Raw genomic sequence first — 16,770 nt, forward strand, 5'->3', positions numbered from 1 at the left:
CCACCTTCAGACCCCCACCAAAGGTGGACATCCTTCGTTTTGGGTGTCCTTCTTGCACTGAAATACTTCCAAACCTTACGACAGTCGTATGTAGTTGCAGAAAATCGGCCTGTATGACCGTTTAGGGCGCCGTAGTAAAAAAAAAAAAAAAAAGGTGTAGTGTGACCCCAGCATTATCGTGTCCATCTGTGGTTATTTGTCAACGCAGTAAATATTAAACAGCTTTTAATTATGCAGGACATGTTTTCATATTGTGCAGGAAAGGAAAAAGAAAAAGCGAGTTATTTGAAAGGCAAACTATGATATTTCTCTCATTCTGTATTTCCCATGCCTTTATTCTTGATAATTATAAGAGTATTTCGAACAGTATACCACAGTAAATGTAAATTGATAATTAGTAAAAGAATATATACATCCTGTCAAGGATATCTATCCTTTTATCTATCTATTAATTTATTCACTTTTTCATCTATCTGTTTATTTATCTATTTGTCCATTTACCTATCTATCAACTTATCAAATTACCTGCTTATCTGTCTTATCTTCACACGAGACATGCAAATACTATCAAACTGGCATGGATGGGTGGTGGCAAGAGTGTGTTGGGTGTTATGGGGTGAGGGGCTACATTAATATTACTTGCTTTATTTGGTACATTCCTGAATTCCCTGCCTGCTTCTGTATTTCCTTTAGACTTTTATTGAAGAAAGCCAGCCAGTCCTTATACACTAGGAAATATACTGTGACACATTTTTGTCTTGTGCCTTTGGGTGTGATTAGACCATTTTATTGACATTAGGAAGGGTCTATGGAGGTCAGATTAATGGCCACAATCTTTATTATTTTAATCCACATATAAATTTCTGAACCTGCGTAAAATCACCAAATTGTAACCAGATGAACAAAAATATGCGAGATTTGGGTGTGATTAGACCATTTTATTGACATTAGGAAGGGTCTATGGAGGGCAGAAGATTAATGGCCACAGTCTTCACTATTTTAATTCCTACACAAGCTTCTGAAGTTTTGTAAAATCACCAAATAGCAGGCTGTAGCAAGTAGAATAAATATGGAAACATAGAAGAGATTTATTCACATGAAATCCTAAAAGAGGTGAGAGAATGGCCTCCCTAAGCACCAAGGCAGAAAGGTAAATAGAATAATAGGACTGAGTTAAAAGGCAAGGGTACAAGGATGAATTTTTAGATGCTGGGAGATAGAAGGAAAATGACTGATGAAGGAAAGTGATGATGAAAGGAAAGAGGAAGAGGAAAGAGGGAATAAAAGAAGAAATTAGTGATAGATTGAAGGGAAGAAGAGAAAATTTTGTCTTTTAACTTGTCATTGTGTGTGGTTAGGTTAAGTTATATTAAAAATAAAGAGTTTTAGAGACAGATTAACAAGATTTCTGCATTATTAGCTCAGGAAATGCTGAAACTGATAATAATAATAGCTATTAATAATAACAGGCATGGGCTGGCAATAGGAAGACCTAGGAGTATTCCTGAAGTGCCAGCATAGGATTGGCTTGCTGGCCTGCATTTCTCTCTCTCTCTCTCTCTCTCTCTACAGGTTCACTCTGACTTTTTTCATGGTGAGAGAGGTAGGCCAGGCCAGGGAGGGCAGCAGCATATGAGGAGGGCAAGACGATTCGTTTGTTTGAATTAACACCTGTAGCCGACCCCAACACTCCCAATCAACCACACAGTGATTGGAGGGAGGGCTGTGTGATATGTGCATGTGTGCTTATGCATGTAGGTGTGGGTGTGTAAACGTTAGTGTGTGGGTAAGGCCAGGGTGGCCTGGCTACATAGATGACTCCTGGGCTGAAAGAGTCTCCCAGTCTGGCCTGACATCAATAGTATCATCAATGAATGGCTTGACACCAGACTTCTAAAACTAAAGAAAGGACATTTCAGAGCAATTTTTCCTGTTTTTTTAAGGGTGGTGGTGGAGGTATGCTGACAGGTGAAGAAATTATAAAGCTCATCGTGGACTATAGGAAGACTGTGTATTCAGCTATAGAGATATGTAACAATGAAGAAGGCAATCTAGAGTAACTTTTTATGTAACTGAAGAAGGCAATCTAGAGTAACCTTTTCATCTGTCTGCAAAGGGAAACAATAAAAATCCCACTCCATATGTCACGAGTGAAGACTTGTGGTACTACTTTGTGCAACAAGCAAACTGTAACATTATATACATGGGCCTGAGTATATCTATTGGATCACTTAGCTTACACATCTGCATAATGGAGTTATGATAATGGCTGGTGAAGTTAGTTGGTTGGTGAGGGTCTTGTTTGCATTAATATTGGGGAGGATGGAGCACACAGCTGTTCCATCATTCATTAGCCTAGATCAAGATTATGTGATATACGATTTTGATACACTTAAATTTTGTTCATGATTTATGTAAGTGCTTAATACTAAACATTCTCATCACCAAACATATACATTTACATCTTGGCTTTCTTTGTTGGTTAAAATTTTGATGAGGGAAGAGGCTAGGTCAACTGAGATGAAAATAGCTGGCAAAATTTATATGGAAATCATCTATGCAAAATTTACATGGAAATCAACACATGTAATCAAATATATGTGCCATAACCTCTCCCTCCCAATATTCCTTGAGAAGTGTTTACAGTGCTGAACATAGAATCCAAAGTTTTCGCAGTAAAGTCTGGAGGAAACTTGGCAAGTGTTGAAAGAAAAGTAGTATAGTGGATATTTTTTTATATGAAATTTGCTTATTAAGCTTCAGCATTAGTTTGAGTGGTTACACATCCTCTTGCTTTACCTTACACTTGGGATTTCCAAACTTTAGGCATATCAATGCTGCTTTGCTGAAATGTTACTTCAAGAAAAGAATGTGAAAAAGTAAAATAAAATGGGAGGAAAATAAACACTTCTGAATGGAATGACTATGAGCCTCACTGAACAACTAACAAGGTGAAAGTGGGATGTGACTGACATTTCTTTGTCCATGGGTCATATCTTAAAATTTTCTGAGTGATATTTACATATTACTATATATTTTTTGTTATTAGCATTGACATTTTTCAACAAGATAATATTAGGGGGGAATTCTTTCATTTCAACTTCAAATAAGTGGAAAACAAAATAATAATGTAATTAAAAAGTCAGTTATCTCAGTTTATTAAACATTAAATTAGTAAAAATAACTTTGGTAGGATCAATTTGCATTTTGTTAACTATTCTATTTACAGCATCTTCATCTAATGCACTAATTTTGTGCATAACTATCTTTGTATGTGCAAGGAGATGATAAAAAATGGTGAAAGAATTAATGGAGGGCAAAATTAAGGTTATAAATAAGGGAGAATAAACTTTATAAAGTTAAAACATAACAAAAATACTTTAAAATGGAGACAAAAATCAATACATGCCTCAGATGAAGATTTATGTAAAATGATAAACATCTTGTGCACCTCAATTAATGGAAACAGTTTTTCCTTAAAAAAATAAAAAAAAAAAAAAAAAAAAAAAATATATATATATATATATATATATATATATATATATATATATATATATATATATATATATATATATATATATATATAATTCAAATAAGCTATGCAGAACTCAGTCCTGTGCCTATATTATTACTTTTGAGGTTTATCTTTGATTGTCTAGTGAATAAAAGAGAATGGGTTCCCTAAGCTACTTGAATGTACTATATGGGTAGTGGCATACCTGTATCATTTGTTTTGATGTTATTTGGTGTGGCCATAATGAAGCTTTTTTATGTATCTACCTCCATAAGTGTATTGTCTGTAAACTATTAGTACCCATTAGTTTGCTTCTTGCTCATAGGCCAGTTGCCTTACCAAAACACCATACTGGTCTGGTAAGGGGAGAAAGGTTTTTCCCAATTACACGTGTCCTTGGGCTACTGACTTTATTACAAATAACATTATGAGAGGATGCTATCCTTATTATACTATTGATAGTGGTCACATATATATATAACATGTAGCTAGTGCTACATACTATTTGTCTTAAATTCAAAGCTGCTCCTCTTATTATGAGTAAAAATGTCTTTCTAAGATAATAGTATAATACGTAATGTTCTCATTATTTCAATTATCAATACCTTATTAATTTCTTTACTATTGTTATCATGGTGTTGATATTTGTTTATAAACATGTAAATTGTCATAAAATAACATTATTATGTGATCATATTCTTATCCAATTAACTATTTAATTTGCAACACAAACATCCAAATGTCCTTTGACTTGCAACACAGCTGCCCTTGTGTTTTCAGCTTCTAATACAACTGTTCACAGGTCTTAGCTTCTAATACATATCCTTTAACTAGTAAGACCTGTATTATACAATGCTTCATTCACATAAAACTGTAAGCTCACAAGAAATTTTGCAAAAAAAAAAATTGTTCATATTCATAAATACTGTTCTACATTTGTGCTTGAATGTAGGATTAAAATTACTAAACCTGTTGGTGGTACTTTTTCTACAGTATAAATCTAAGTGGTGTTTGTATTTATAGGCTCATTAATATCACTTTCTGCACTTTCCATGCTGTGGATACGTGCAAGACTGTTACCACCACCTTCCGCACTTAGGCTTCCATGGTGTGTGTTCATATGTGTCTTAAGACTGCTCTTATGAGCAAAACTTTTCTTGCATTTGTCACAGTCAAAACTTATGCCTAAATGACTGTTCTTGTGTTCTTGTAAATGACTCTTCCGTGAGAAGGTCTTCCCACACTCGTCGCACTCAAAATTTTTTACCCCAGAGTGTGTGTCCATATGCCGAGTCAGGCTTGTTTTGTGAGTAAAAGCCTTGCCACACAAAATACACCTATGTTTGCTTTCCAGGGACGTATCATGAGTCAAAAGATGGTTACGCAGACTGCTTTTATAGGTGAATGTTTTATCACACTTGTCACAGTTGAATGTTAAGCCACTGTGGCTGTTTATGTGTTCCAGGAGGTGACTTTTACGGGTAAATGTCTTATCACACTTGTCACATCTGAAGTTCTTGATATTAGCATGCATGTTCATGTGTCTGTTTAGGCTGGTTTTGTATGAAAACCCTTTACCACACTCGTCACATTTGTACTTTGTTACACTACTATGGCTGTTCAGATGACTGGTTAGGTAAGCTTTTTGGTGAAATGATTTATCACACACAAAACAACGATAGATTTTTTCCCCAGTGTGGATGTTCATGTGCTTATCCAGGCTGTCCTTGCGGTGGAATGCCTTCCCACACTCCCCACAATGGTACTTGACATCAGTGTGTGTACTATTCCAGTGATTAATAAGGTTGCCTTTCTGATTAAAACCTTTGCCACATATCTTACATACATGTCTTTTTTCACCATTGTGAATGTACATATGTTGATTCAGATTACTGCGACGGGTGAATTCTTTGCCACACATCCGGCATTCATGTTTGCTTGCGTGGGTCAAGCTGTGTTTCACCAGATCATTGGCACTCAGGAAGAGTTGATCACAGTGCTGGCACATATGCACTGTTACACCAATGTGTGAAAGTGAGTGCTGAATGAGGTGGCTTTTGCTTGGCAGGATTACTTCACACCTTGCACACTTATACTTCTCTAAATTTTCCATTCTTGTTGTAATAGGATGATGCACCCACAAACAGCAATAATATGTAGGCTGCTGTGTAACAGATCTGCAGCTGGTGCTGCTTTGAGCTACATGCACATGCACAGTATTGGCATCTTAGAACAAATATCATGTGATTGTTGGGTATTGCCCCTGTGATGAGTTGTGTTCACTGCTTCAGTCAACCCTGCAGGAAGAAACAGGAAAATCAGGCTAAGACAAGTCTGTGGCTATCAAGAACTTGAAACAGCACAGTGATAAAATGAGATATCAATGCAGTTTTAATTATGTACTATACTGTACTGGTTTATTTAAGCATTTAAAATAACCATATTCCCTATATGCCATTTTGCTGACAAGTTCATTCTATTAATGATATACTTAATTGTCTAAGTGGACACTTTCCAGGAGGAAAACATACCATCAGGAACAATCATGAGTTAAAGACTTAAGAATGGTTTTTATCAGCTTACCATCCATTGTTCACAACTGATTCATTGCTGGTTAGGTCAGGATGATCAGCATATCCTATGTGGTCTGTCTTGGTATTGGACTGGCTGTAAAAGAACACCACATTAGTAATTTCATTAGTTTCTCTTTTTTTTAGTCTTCTGTTTCTTATAATTTACAGTTTTGTCATTTACTCTTACTACTGAATAATCTATTTCCATAGCCCAGCATTTAAGTATTGGTTGCCGTCATCCACATTAGTTGGGAAATATGCAGATAACCTTAGCCTCTTCTCCCAGGATTAATACTTATATGTCAGATAAGAACATCATGCAGTATATCAACTTCTGGAAACTTGTTGAATGAATCCCCAACCCCCACAGACCCACTCCCCCCAAAAATAACGAAAATAAGAATAAACAAATGTAAAAGGTTGATAAATATTAACCTGGACAGTGTTTGGTATATAGCTACGTACTTCTTATGGCAGTGCTTAGTATGTATGTGTATTTTTTTTCTTAAGCCATGTTTTGCCCATCAATTATGGTTGTATATATGCAGTGAAATCTAGGTTTTCAAACTTAATTAGTTCCTGAAGGCTGTTTGTTAACTGAAATGTTAAAAATACTGAAACAATTATCCCCATGGGAATCAGTGTAAAATAAATTACTTTATTCCTGGACCACTGGGAGGCATTTGAGAGAGTGACTCAGCATGTAACCTGCTCCCTGCAGCATGTACTATCCTCTATCAAATGCTTTTGTGTACCTCTTAGTTCAAATAAATAAAGGACTGTTATTGCTAAAGTAACTGTATATAACTGATAGCAAGATGGTATACACTGATCTTCCTTACAATGTTTACGATGCATCATTAGCTTTCCTAGAGAAGGTGAGGCACTTCTGTGCTGTGATCAGCTAAGATGACAAGTATGGCAGACCAGACTAACATCTCATGGAATCTCTGAATTCCCGAGACTTGCCATACCAGCAAAGCACCTAACCACATAAGAAGTGTTGTGTAGGTAAGGATACTAGCGGCTAGATCAAGTTTGAGAATATGGCATCCATCATGACTACAATTCTTCTCAATTCAGCAATCTTTTACCTTATTTTTCATTGCTTTAACAAGCTTCAGGAAGATGCTATATATGGCATATTCTGGAACCTTATTTTACCTGAGATGTAAGTATTAACCTCGGGAAGAGGCTAAGGTTATTTCAGTGTTATCCCATTAGGACGCTAGTTGACTTTCATTTTACATTATGACAATTCCAAGTTTTAGCAATGTATAATTCTGCCTCCTTATTTTTTTCTTATCATTTCTTTCTAGATGTTCACATTGTATACATATCATATGCCAATATAAAGTGGCAGAAAAATGTCAGTAGCCTTCTTGAAGCTATAGGTGACTCAAGATCTCTCCTAAGCTGGGTTTTTGTAACTAGCCCAAAGCAGGGTCTGTGGGAATGCAGAGAGTTTTCGGTTGTGGGTAAGAAGAAAACTAATATTTTCCGCTAAAGTGATAAGAATCACTGTCAACTTTGCACAGTGGCAACATCGTATCGCTGTAGGTGACTCAGAATCTCTCCTAAGCCAGGTTTTTGTGCCTAGCCCCAAGAAGGACCAGAGGGAATGCGGGATTTTCAGTTACATTTACATTATGTTAGGTTTATGTTAGAGGTCAGATTATATTATGTAAGGATTAGCAGTGAAGCTTAGGTTAGAATATGTAAAGCATGATAATGATTTATTCTTCAACAGTAGTGATTAATTTCCCAATATGTTGTTTGTTATCATGATTGCAGAATTTACTTTACAGGTGTGTTTTAAGTGATTCTGGTCACATATTTGCCGTGTTTTTGGTGATTCTGATCACTCCAGTGAAAAAATATTAATTTTCATCTTACCCTAACCAGTATGCTGGATAACCTGAAATGGGACACCTTGCAGACCAGACGCACCCCACATCAGGCAGAGATGTTCTTCAAAGTGCATCGGGGATTGGTGAGCATCCACTTGCCACAAGATATCACTAGGACAACTAGAACCCTAAACAGAAAATACAATCAAGAAGAACAGCATACTTATAGCCACCCAAGCACAAGGGTAGACTGCTACTTGTACAGCATGTTCCCTAGAGCTGTACAAGTGTGGTACAGACTGCCAGAGGAAGCAGCAACTACAAGCAACACACATTCTATTCTGGAGGACAGCACTTCCAGCCATCCGACAGATGCTGCCACCACCCACCCTCAAGTGCCTGTAGAAACCTGGTGCACCAACGCTTGCATCCCTGGACAACGGACACCGCTCTTTGGAATTACTAGACTCAAGACCCTGCATTCCCACAGATCCTGCTTTGGGATAGATACAAAAACCTGACTTTGGAGAAATTTTGAATCACCTGTAGCACTAAGTGGGTTAATGCATTAGAACAAAAATGAGGGAAGCTGCAAGAGACTGCTAGGCATACACATGCCAGTCACTCTATGAGCAAAGCAAACTAGTACCTAAACATAACATAACATAACATAACATAAATAATAGGATAACATAGGGCCACCAGGGCCCACCTAGATTATCCTGTATCAGTCGCACAGCGACCTCGTCATCAGTACTTAAAGATACACTTACAAGTACACAATACATTATATACTAATTCTAAATATTTGGCCCATTAACAGGGCTAAGTCCTGCGGGGAAATCCTTTACAATTTGTGGTCCCCATACATGGGGATCATGTCTTGTTTAACTATAGTAAATTTCTTATAAAAACTATCATGCAGTGCTATACATAATTATAAATTAATAAATTTAAGTGCTTATCTAATCTGTTTTTAAACATTGTCAAACTAGTGCTATTTACAACCGTCTCTGGCAATGCATTCCAGAAGTCTACCACCCTATGACTAAAGAAATATTTTCTTATATCTAACCTGCAGCCTTGCTTTCTAATCTTCCTGCCATGATTTCTAGTCCTATTTCCCTCCTCTAAGGTAAAGAAAGATCTCACATCTATGTAGTTTGTATCTGAGAACATTTTAAATAACTCTATCATATCCTCTTATACATCTCCTCTCAAATGAAAACATGTTTAATTCCTTTAATCTATCTCTATACTCCAGGCGCTTTAATGCTGGTATCATCCTAGTTGCTCTTCTCTGAACTGCTTCTAACATGTTGATATCCTGCCTATAGTGGGGTGACCAGGCCTGTATGCAATACTCTAAATGGGGCCTAACATAGGAATTATATAAGCTACGCACCACTTCCTTACTTTTATAACTAACATTTCTATTTATAAAACCCAGGATCCTATTTGCCCTATTTCTTGCTTCTAAACATTGCTTTGAAAATTTCATAGTCCTGTCTATCACTACTCCTAAATCCTTTCCTTCCTCTACTGCCTCTAGCCAACATCCCTCCATCTCATAGTTAAAGTTTGTGTTGTCTTTACCTAAATGCATAACCTGACACTTTTTAGAATTAAACTCCATCTGCCACCTGTCTGCCCATGCTATCAGCCTGTCCAGGTCTCGTTGTATTCTGTAATTGTCCTTTTCACCCTGTACTGCACATGCTATCTTAGTATCATCTGCAAACTTTGATACTTTGCTACTAATTCCTATATCTAAATCGTTAATGTACACCAAGAAAAGAAGAGGTCCTAGCACTGATCCTTGGGGTACCCACTAACCACTTCCTTCCACTCAGACATTGCCCCATTTAATACTACTCTCTGTTTCCTATCAGAAAGCCATTCACTAATCCAATCAACTAACCTACCCCCTATCCCATGTAGTCTCAATTTGTACACTAGCCTCCTATGCGGTACCTTATCAAACGCCTTGCTAAAATCTAGATATATAACATCTATGCTATTTCCATCATCTAACTCCTTGGTAATATATTCTAAGATATCGAGCAAATTTGTAAGACAGGACCTCCCTGATCTAAAGCCATGTTGGGTATCTCTAATTAATCTATTCTCATTTAAATGCTCCCAAATACTACCCTTAATGATTTTCTCTAGTATCTTACATACTATACTAGTTAAACTGATCGGTCTATAATTATTCGCATCATCCTTCCTACCTTTTTTAAATATTGGAGTAACATTAGCTAACTTCCAGTCCTGAGGTATCTCAGCAAACCTAAGTGATCTTTCAAAGATTAACTTAAGTGCTTCAGAAATACTGTCTACACCCTCCTAAGTACTCTGGCATGTAGCTCATCAGGACCACTAGCTTTCCTATCGTCTAGTTCAAGAATAAATTTCCTAATAATTCCCGGTTTTATATCAATATTTTCTAAAGCTCTTAAACTACTCGTCGCACTGTTTGTAACAGGATTTCCTATTCTTTCCCTAGTAAATACTGAAGAAAATTGTTCATTCAATAATTCTACTATGTCTTCATTTTGATCCACTACTACACCATCTTTTCTGAGTGGTCCAATCCTATCCTTATTTCTTTTATCACTGACCTTGTAATAACTATATAATTTTTTGGGATCTTTACTCCCAGCTCTAGCTAGTTTTATCTCTGCCTGCCTTTTACTTTTTTTTATAACCTTACTCAAATCATCTCTGACCTGTCTGTACCTAATCAAATCTACATCTTCCCCACTTTTCTGCAACTCTCTGTATGCCCTCTTCTTCTCTCTGATCTGGCTACCTAATTCCATCTCATCATCCTTATCCATAAATATATTTAACCTTCTTTTAAAGGATCATTGACGTTTTTACTTCCACGTTATACTAAACCACGATATACATACAAAGGGTTTTGTGAAGGTCTGGAAGAAATATAATGGACCATTACCATTACCATTGTTTTTGCAATTTGGAACTTTTCTTCCCTCTGCGAATCACAGTTTTGAAAGTGAAATAGAGTATGCTACATATAAGAATGGCGTTAAGGCTGAGTATATATATATAGGGAAAAATGGAAGTAAATCTTAATAAGGACATCTTTAAGCACTCACTTGGTTGTCCACCAGTCCGGACGTTTAACTGGAAGAGTCGACATTCGGTGACACTGTTTCCTTCTCGTAAAGCAGGAAGAAAAATAACGACAACCGGTCAACAACGTGACAACTGATAACTATGTTTTGGTTTTTATCTCATAGCTAGAGCAAGGAAATGGAGAGCAAAAAGACCTTTGTTTACATCTAGATCTTGATCTTAGTAAATCTTGATCTTGATGCTACAGGTGGCTCGGGATCGCTCCAGAGCCAGGCCCTTGGATCGGCTGCTCCTGTAGAGGACAAAAAAGACAAAACAGAAAAAAAAGAAAGAAACAAAAGTAGCATTTCTCTTCGTTAATGATCCCTACACCTCGCTCGCCACATTCTTTCCAGATACTCCTTCACAGCCTCCATCATCCTTTCACTCGTCTCTCTACACAGTCCCAGCAGCAACACCATCCATTCCCTTCCTGTCTTCTCCACTCTTTCATTCCTTTTATGCCCTAATTCACTCAAGATCACTTGCATCATCTCATGCTTGTCTCTCATACTTCTCACACTCCAGCATGACATGCTCCACCGTCTCGTCCTCCCCCATGTTACACATCTGGCACACCTTGCTGCGGGACTCAGACCACCTGTAGTTCCTTGCATTCACATCCATACACTGTGCCCTAACTCGGAAGAGAAGGTCACCACCCAGGCTGCCATCATACCACCTTTCATACATTGGGGCTTCGTTTTCCTTGTACCATTCCAGGGTACTCTTTCGTTCCATCCCATTCTTCCATATATTCAGGCCCACCCACTTCACCAGTCTGTCTATCTCACTCTTCCATTTCCTTGCATCCCATTCAGTTCCTACCCTGCCTCCTCTTGTCACGATCCATTCACGCTCACTTTGATTCCTTCCAGCCATTCTCATCCCCCATACAGTATTTCTGAAGCACTTAAGTTAATCTTTGAAAGATCACTTAGGTTTGCTGAGATACCTCAGGACTGGAAGTTAGCTAATGTTACACCAATATTTAAAAAAGGTAGGAAGGATGATGCGAATAACTATAGACCGATCAGTTTAACTAGTATGTAAGATACTAGAGAAAATCATTAAGGGTAGTATTTGGGAGCATTTAAATGAGAATAGATTAATTAGAGATACCCAACATGGCTTTAGATCAGGGAGGTCCTGTCTTACAAATTTGCTCGATATCTTAGAATATATTACCAAGGAGTTAGATGATGGAAATAGCATAGATGTTATATATCTAGATTTTAGCAAAGCGTTTGATAAGGTACCGCATAGGAGGCTAGTGTACAAATTGAGACTACATGGGATAGGGGGTAGGTTAGTTGATTGGATTAGTGAATGGCTTTCTGATAGGAAACAGAGAGTAGTATTAAATGGGGCAATGTCTGAGTGGAAGGAAGTGGTTAGTGTGGTACCCCAAGGATCAGTGCTAGGACCTCTTCTTTTCTTGGTGTACATTAACGATTTAGATATAGGAATTAGTAGCAAAGTATCAAAGTTTGCAGATGATACTAAGATAGCATGTGCAGTACAGGGTGAAAAGGACAATTACAGAATACGAGACCTGGACAGGCTGATAGCATGGGCAGACAGGTGGCAGATGGAGTTTAATTCTAAAAAGTGTCAGGTTATGCATTTAGGTAAAGACAACACAAACTTTAGCTATGAGATGGAGGGATGTTGGCTAGAGGCAGTAGAGGAGGGAAGGGATTTAGGAGTAGTGATAGACAGGACTATGAAATTTTCAAAGCAATGTTTAGAAGCAAGAAATAGGGCAAATAGGATCCTGAGTTTTATAAATAGAAATGTTAGTTATAAAAGTAAGGAAGTGGTGCGTAGCTTATATAATTCTTATGTTAGGCCCCATTTAGAGTATTGCATACAGGCCTGGTCACCCCATTATAGGCAGAATATCAACATGTTAGAAGCAGTTCAGAGAAGAGCAACTAGGATGATATCCGCATTAAAGCGCCTGGAGTATAGAGATAGATTAAAGGAATTAAACATGTTTTCATTTGAGAGTAGATGTATAAAAGGGAATATGATAGAGTTATTTAAAATGTTCTCAGATACAAACTACATAGATGTGAGATCTTTCTTTACCTTAGAGGAGGGAAGTAGGACTAGAAATCATGGCAGGAAGATTAGAAAGCAAGGCTGCAGGTTAGATATAAGAAAATATTTCTTTAGTCATAGGGTGGTAAACTTCTGGAATGCATTGCCAGAGAGGGTTGTAAATAGCACTAGTTTGACAATGTTTAAATACAGATTAGATAAGTACTTAAATTTATTAGACTTATAATTATGTATAGCGCTGCATGATAGTTTTTATAAAAATTTACTATAGTTAAACAAGACATGATCCCCATGTATGGGGATCACAGATTGTAGAGGAATTTGCTGCAGAACTTAGCCCTGTTAATGGGCCAAATATTTAGAATTAGTATATAATGTATTGTGTAAAACTTGTAAGTGTATCTTTAAGTACTGATGACGAGGTCGCTGTGCAACTGATACAGGATAACCTAGATGGGCCCTGGTGGCCCTTTGTTATCTATTATCTATGTTATGTTTTTTATGTTATACCACTTGTAAACCTCTTCTCTCTGTCATTCTCATGCACCTCTTCCTCCACTGACTCCCACTTTCATTCCACAGGTACACCTTCCTCACTATTCTTTCCTCATCCATTCTTTCCAGCCTGACCTTGTATCTAAGTGTGGCTTTAACTAGTCTTTCCCTAAAGGTGCTCCATCCCATATCCTCTCAAAGCTTCTACTGCTGTGTACCTTGGAGCATTCAGTGCCGTTCTACCTATTCTATTTTGTCCCACTTCTAGCTTGTCAATTTCACTTTCATTCCATGCAATCACATCCATACCATACATTATGCTGGGCACCACCACACTTTTCCTCACCTCTCTCAGCACATCATATTTGCTTGCTCTCATTCTTGCTGCACTCCCCAATCATCCTACCCACTGATTCACTAAACCTAACTTTTCATTCTTTGTCTTTTCACACCCACTTGGACTCACCCACATCCCGAAGTACTTATATTCTCGTGCCTGATTCATCTCATTCTCTCCAATTTTCCATACTGCATTGCTTTCATCCTCAGACCTATTCACTATCATCACCTTACTTTTCTCACTACTAAACCTAACTTCAAAGTCTCTCCCATATCCATCCACAACATCTAGCATTCTCTGCAACTCAACTGCTGACTCACTCATGACCACCACATCATCTGCATAAAGGAGCACACCTATCTTCTCATTTCCCACTCTTACTCCTGCATTCATTCTTCTCAATCTGGCTGCTAACTCCTCTGTATACAAACTGAAAAGGGTTGGTGACAGAATACATCCTTGCCTAACTCCTCTCTCACTCTTCACCCAGTCTGTCTCTATATCTCCTAGTCTGTATTTAGCTTTGGTGTCAACATACACTATGCACTATGTTGATTATTTTTTCACTCAACCCAATCTTTCCTAAGACTCTGACTAACATTTCTCTATCCACCCTATCATAAGCTTTTTCTATATCCAAAAAACCTAAATACAATTTGCCTCCCTCCTTTCTTTTTTTCTCAATCATTTCATTTACCACAAACAAGTTATCCTCAGCCCTCCTGTCCACACAGAAACCATTCTGTTCCTCACCTAACACTCCAGCTTGCTCAATCCATTTACACAATCTCTCATTCAGCACTTCACTAAATACTTTACGTAGCTACTGTGTTTAATAATGCAATCGGCCTATAGTTCTTCAGTTCATTCTTACTCTTGTGTCCTCCCTTATGCAACAGAGTCACCCTGCATTCATTCCACATCTTGGCACCCTCTCTTCCTCCTACACTTGGTTAAACACCTCAGTTATCCTGTCAATAACAACCTCCCCACCATTTTTATACATCTCATATGGTATCCCGTCTAAACCTGCTGCTTTCCCATTCTTCTGCCTTTTCACACATCTCTCTACCTCCTCCTTGCTGATTCTCTCATTCAGTTCATCTGCATTCTTCATCTCCAGAGTCACACATCCTTCTCTCACACCAAACACTTCACCTACACCACCCACCTCTTCCCAGAACTGTCTAATTGCCTCCCTGATCTTATTCTTCTCTGTTATAACTTCCCCATTCACTTTCAGACTCTCCACACCAACATTCTCTGACATATTCTCACCTCTCATGAACTTGTACCATTCACGGTCACCTTCCATGCCTTTCTCTCTTAAAGATTCAATCACACTCCTTTCACACTTCACTTTAGCTTTCATTATCATTCACCTTGTGAGTCTCTGTTGTTTCACATATTCTTTCCATGCATTCAGGTACTCATTCTCTGCCTCATCGCTTTCATGTCTCTTTTTTCTCAACCATCTACACTGTCTACTCATTCTCTTTCGCTCCTTCTTGGCCTCTCTGATTTCAGTGTTCCACCATGGTTTGCATACTCTCTTTCTCCTACCTACTCTCACTTACCCTATCTGATTCTCGGCAGCACTCCGCACATTCTCAACCAGTCTCTCATTCAGGTGCTTCACATCATGTACCCTTACATCATCATCCCACCTTCTCTCACTCAGATATACCTGAAAGTTCTCCCACCCTCCTTTCCTTACTTGCCACTTTCACTTCATTCTCACTCTGCATCCGGCACTCCATGACCAGCATATTGTGGTCAGACACAATATCCACCATACCATCTTCATCTATCCACATGTGTGACTCAATTTCACGCATTCTTCCATTCACCAGCATGTAGTCAATCGCTGATTCATGCTCCCTTGCATTCCATGTCACTCGCCCCTCAGCCAAGCTAACATTCAGATTCTCAAACTCCATTTCATCCACAAACTCTTCAAGCATTTCACCGTTCCTGTTCATTCGTTCACCCAATAAACCTATATGTGCATTCATGTCACCCATAACAAGCACTCTTTCCTCCCTATGCTCTCTCACCACTCTTCTAAGTACATCAAACTTCTTCCTATTCTCCTTATCAGCTCTTTCTCCCATAACAGTCATATAAACTACCACCACCACCATCTTCTCTGTTCTGCCAACTTTATTCTTACATTCTACTCTCACTGCCATCACATCTTCACTACTTTCACACCTCCCCACATCTATTTCCTATACTTTCAGTCCTCTTCCTTTCTTGTAGAGTAAGGCTACGCCTCCTCCCAGTGTCTCCTGTGTCCTACGGCCCTTCCCTATCATGACATACTCACATCCCTCCATTCGCACGTCATCTCTCAGGTGAGTCTCGGTAAGCCCAACTACGTCGAACTTCCACTCCTCAAGTTCCCTGCACACATCCTCAAACTTCCCCACACCCCATCCTCTCACATTCATACAGCCAAACTTCACACATTCACTTGCCTGGTTAGTTTGTTCTATTCTTTGTCTGCCGTCATCCATTGGTCCTCCTCGTCAAGCCGTCTCCACGCAGCACACCTGCCTTGCCCTCATCCACTCAGCCAGTCGCCATCCCATCTTTTGGTTTCCATCCTGGTTGAGGTCGACGCCGTCTCTGCTGAAGAGCCTGTCTTGATCCAGGATCCCGTCGAAATCCAGGAAGCTGACATTACCCTTTTTCTCTGCAAGCCATTCCATTTTAAGCTTCAGGAGTTCCTTGCAGAGCATCTGGTTTGTCTCTCTTCTTGTCTTTTCATACAGCGCCCCTTCA

General features: G+C 38.4%; 2 protein-coding genes across 4 annotated transcripts in view; one reads left to right on the forward strand and one right to left on the reverse strand.

The window, feature by feature from the left end:
- Positions 1–8,654, forward strand: part of LOC123508781 — a 54,469-nt gene extending 45,815 nt beyond the window's left edge. Inside the window, exon 2 of the mRNA XM_045262690.1 lies at positions 7,993–8,654. Within this exon, the coding sequence (XP_045118625.1) occupies positions 7,994–8,458 (465 nt within the window). The 5' untranslated portion in view covers position 7,993 and the 3' untranslated portion in view covers positions 8,459–8,654. The remainder of the gene's footprint in view (positions 1–7,992) is intronic.
- Positions 3,911–15,741, reverse strand: LOC123508780 (zinc finger protein 525-like). 3 transcript variants are annotated; one of them, XM_045262686.1, is made up of 4 exons: positions 15,701–15,741; positions 11,063–11,334; positions 6,098–6,181; positions 3,911–5,811 (listed from the first exon to the last, which is right to left on the reverse strand). In XM_045262686.1, the coding sequence occupies exon 4, from the start codon at positions 5,625–5,627 to the stop codon at positions 4,515–4,517; it is 1,113 nt and encodes a 370-aa protein (XP_045118621.1). In that variant the 5' UTR covers positions 5,628–5,811; positions 6,098–6,181; positions 11,063–11,334; positions 15,701–15,741; the 3' UTR covers positions 3,911–4,514. The 3 variants fall into 3 exon arrangements, with proteins under 3 accessions (XP_045118621.1, XP_045118624.1, XP_045118623.1); XM_045262689.1 differs by lacking the exon at positions 15,701–15,741 and adding an exon at positions 8,327–8,433 and having other exon boundaries at positions 11,063–11,440; XM_045262688.1 differs by lacking the exons at positions 11,063–11,334; positions 15,701–15,741 and adding an exon at positions 7,984–8,123.
- Positions 15,742–16,770: the final 1,029 nt, after the last annotated feature.

Source organism: Portunus trituberculatus, chromosome 25 (assembly GCF_017591435.1).
Source record: "Portunus trituberculatus isolate SZX2019 chromosome 25, ASM1759143v1, whole genome shotgun sequence".
NCBI lineage: Eukaryota > Metazoa > Arthropoda > Malacostraca > Decapoda > Portunidae > Portunus > Portunus trituberculatus.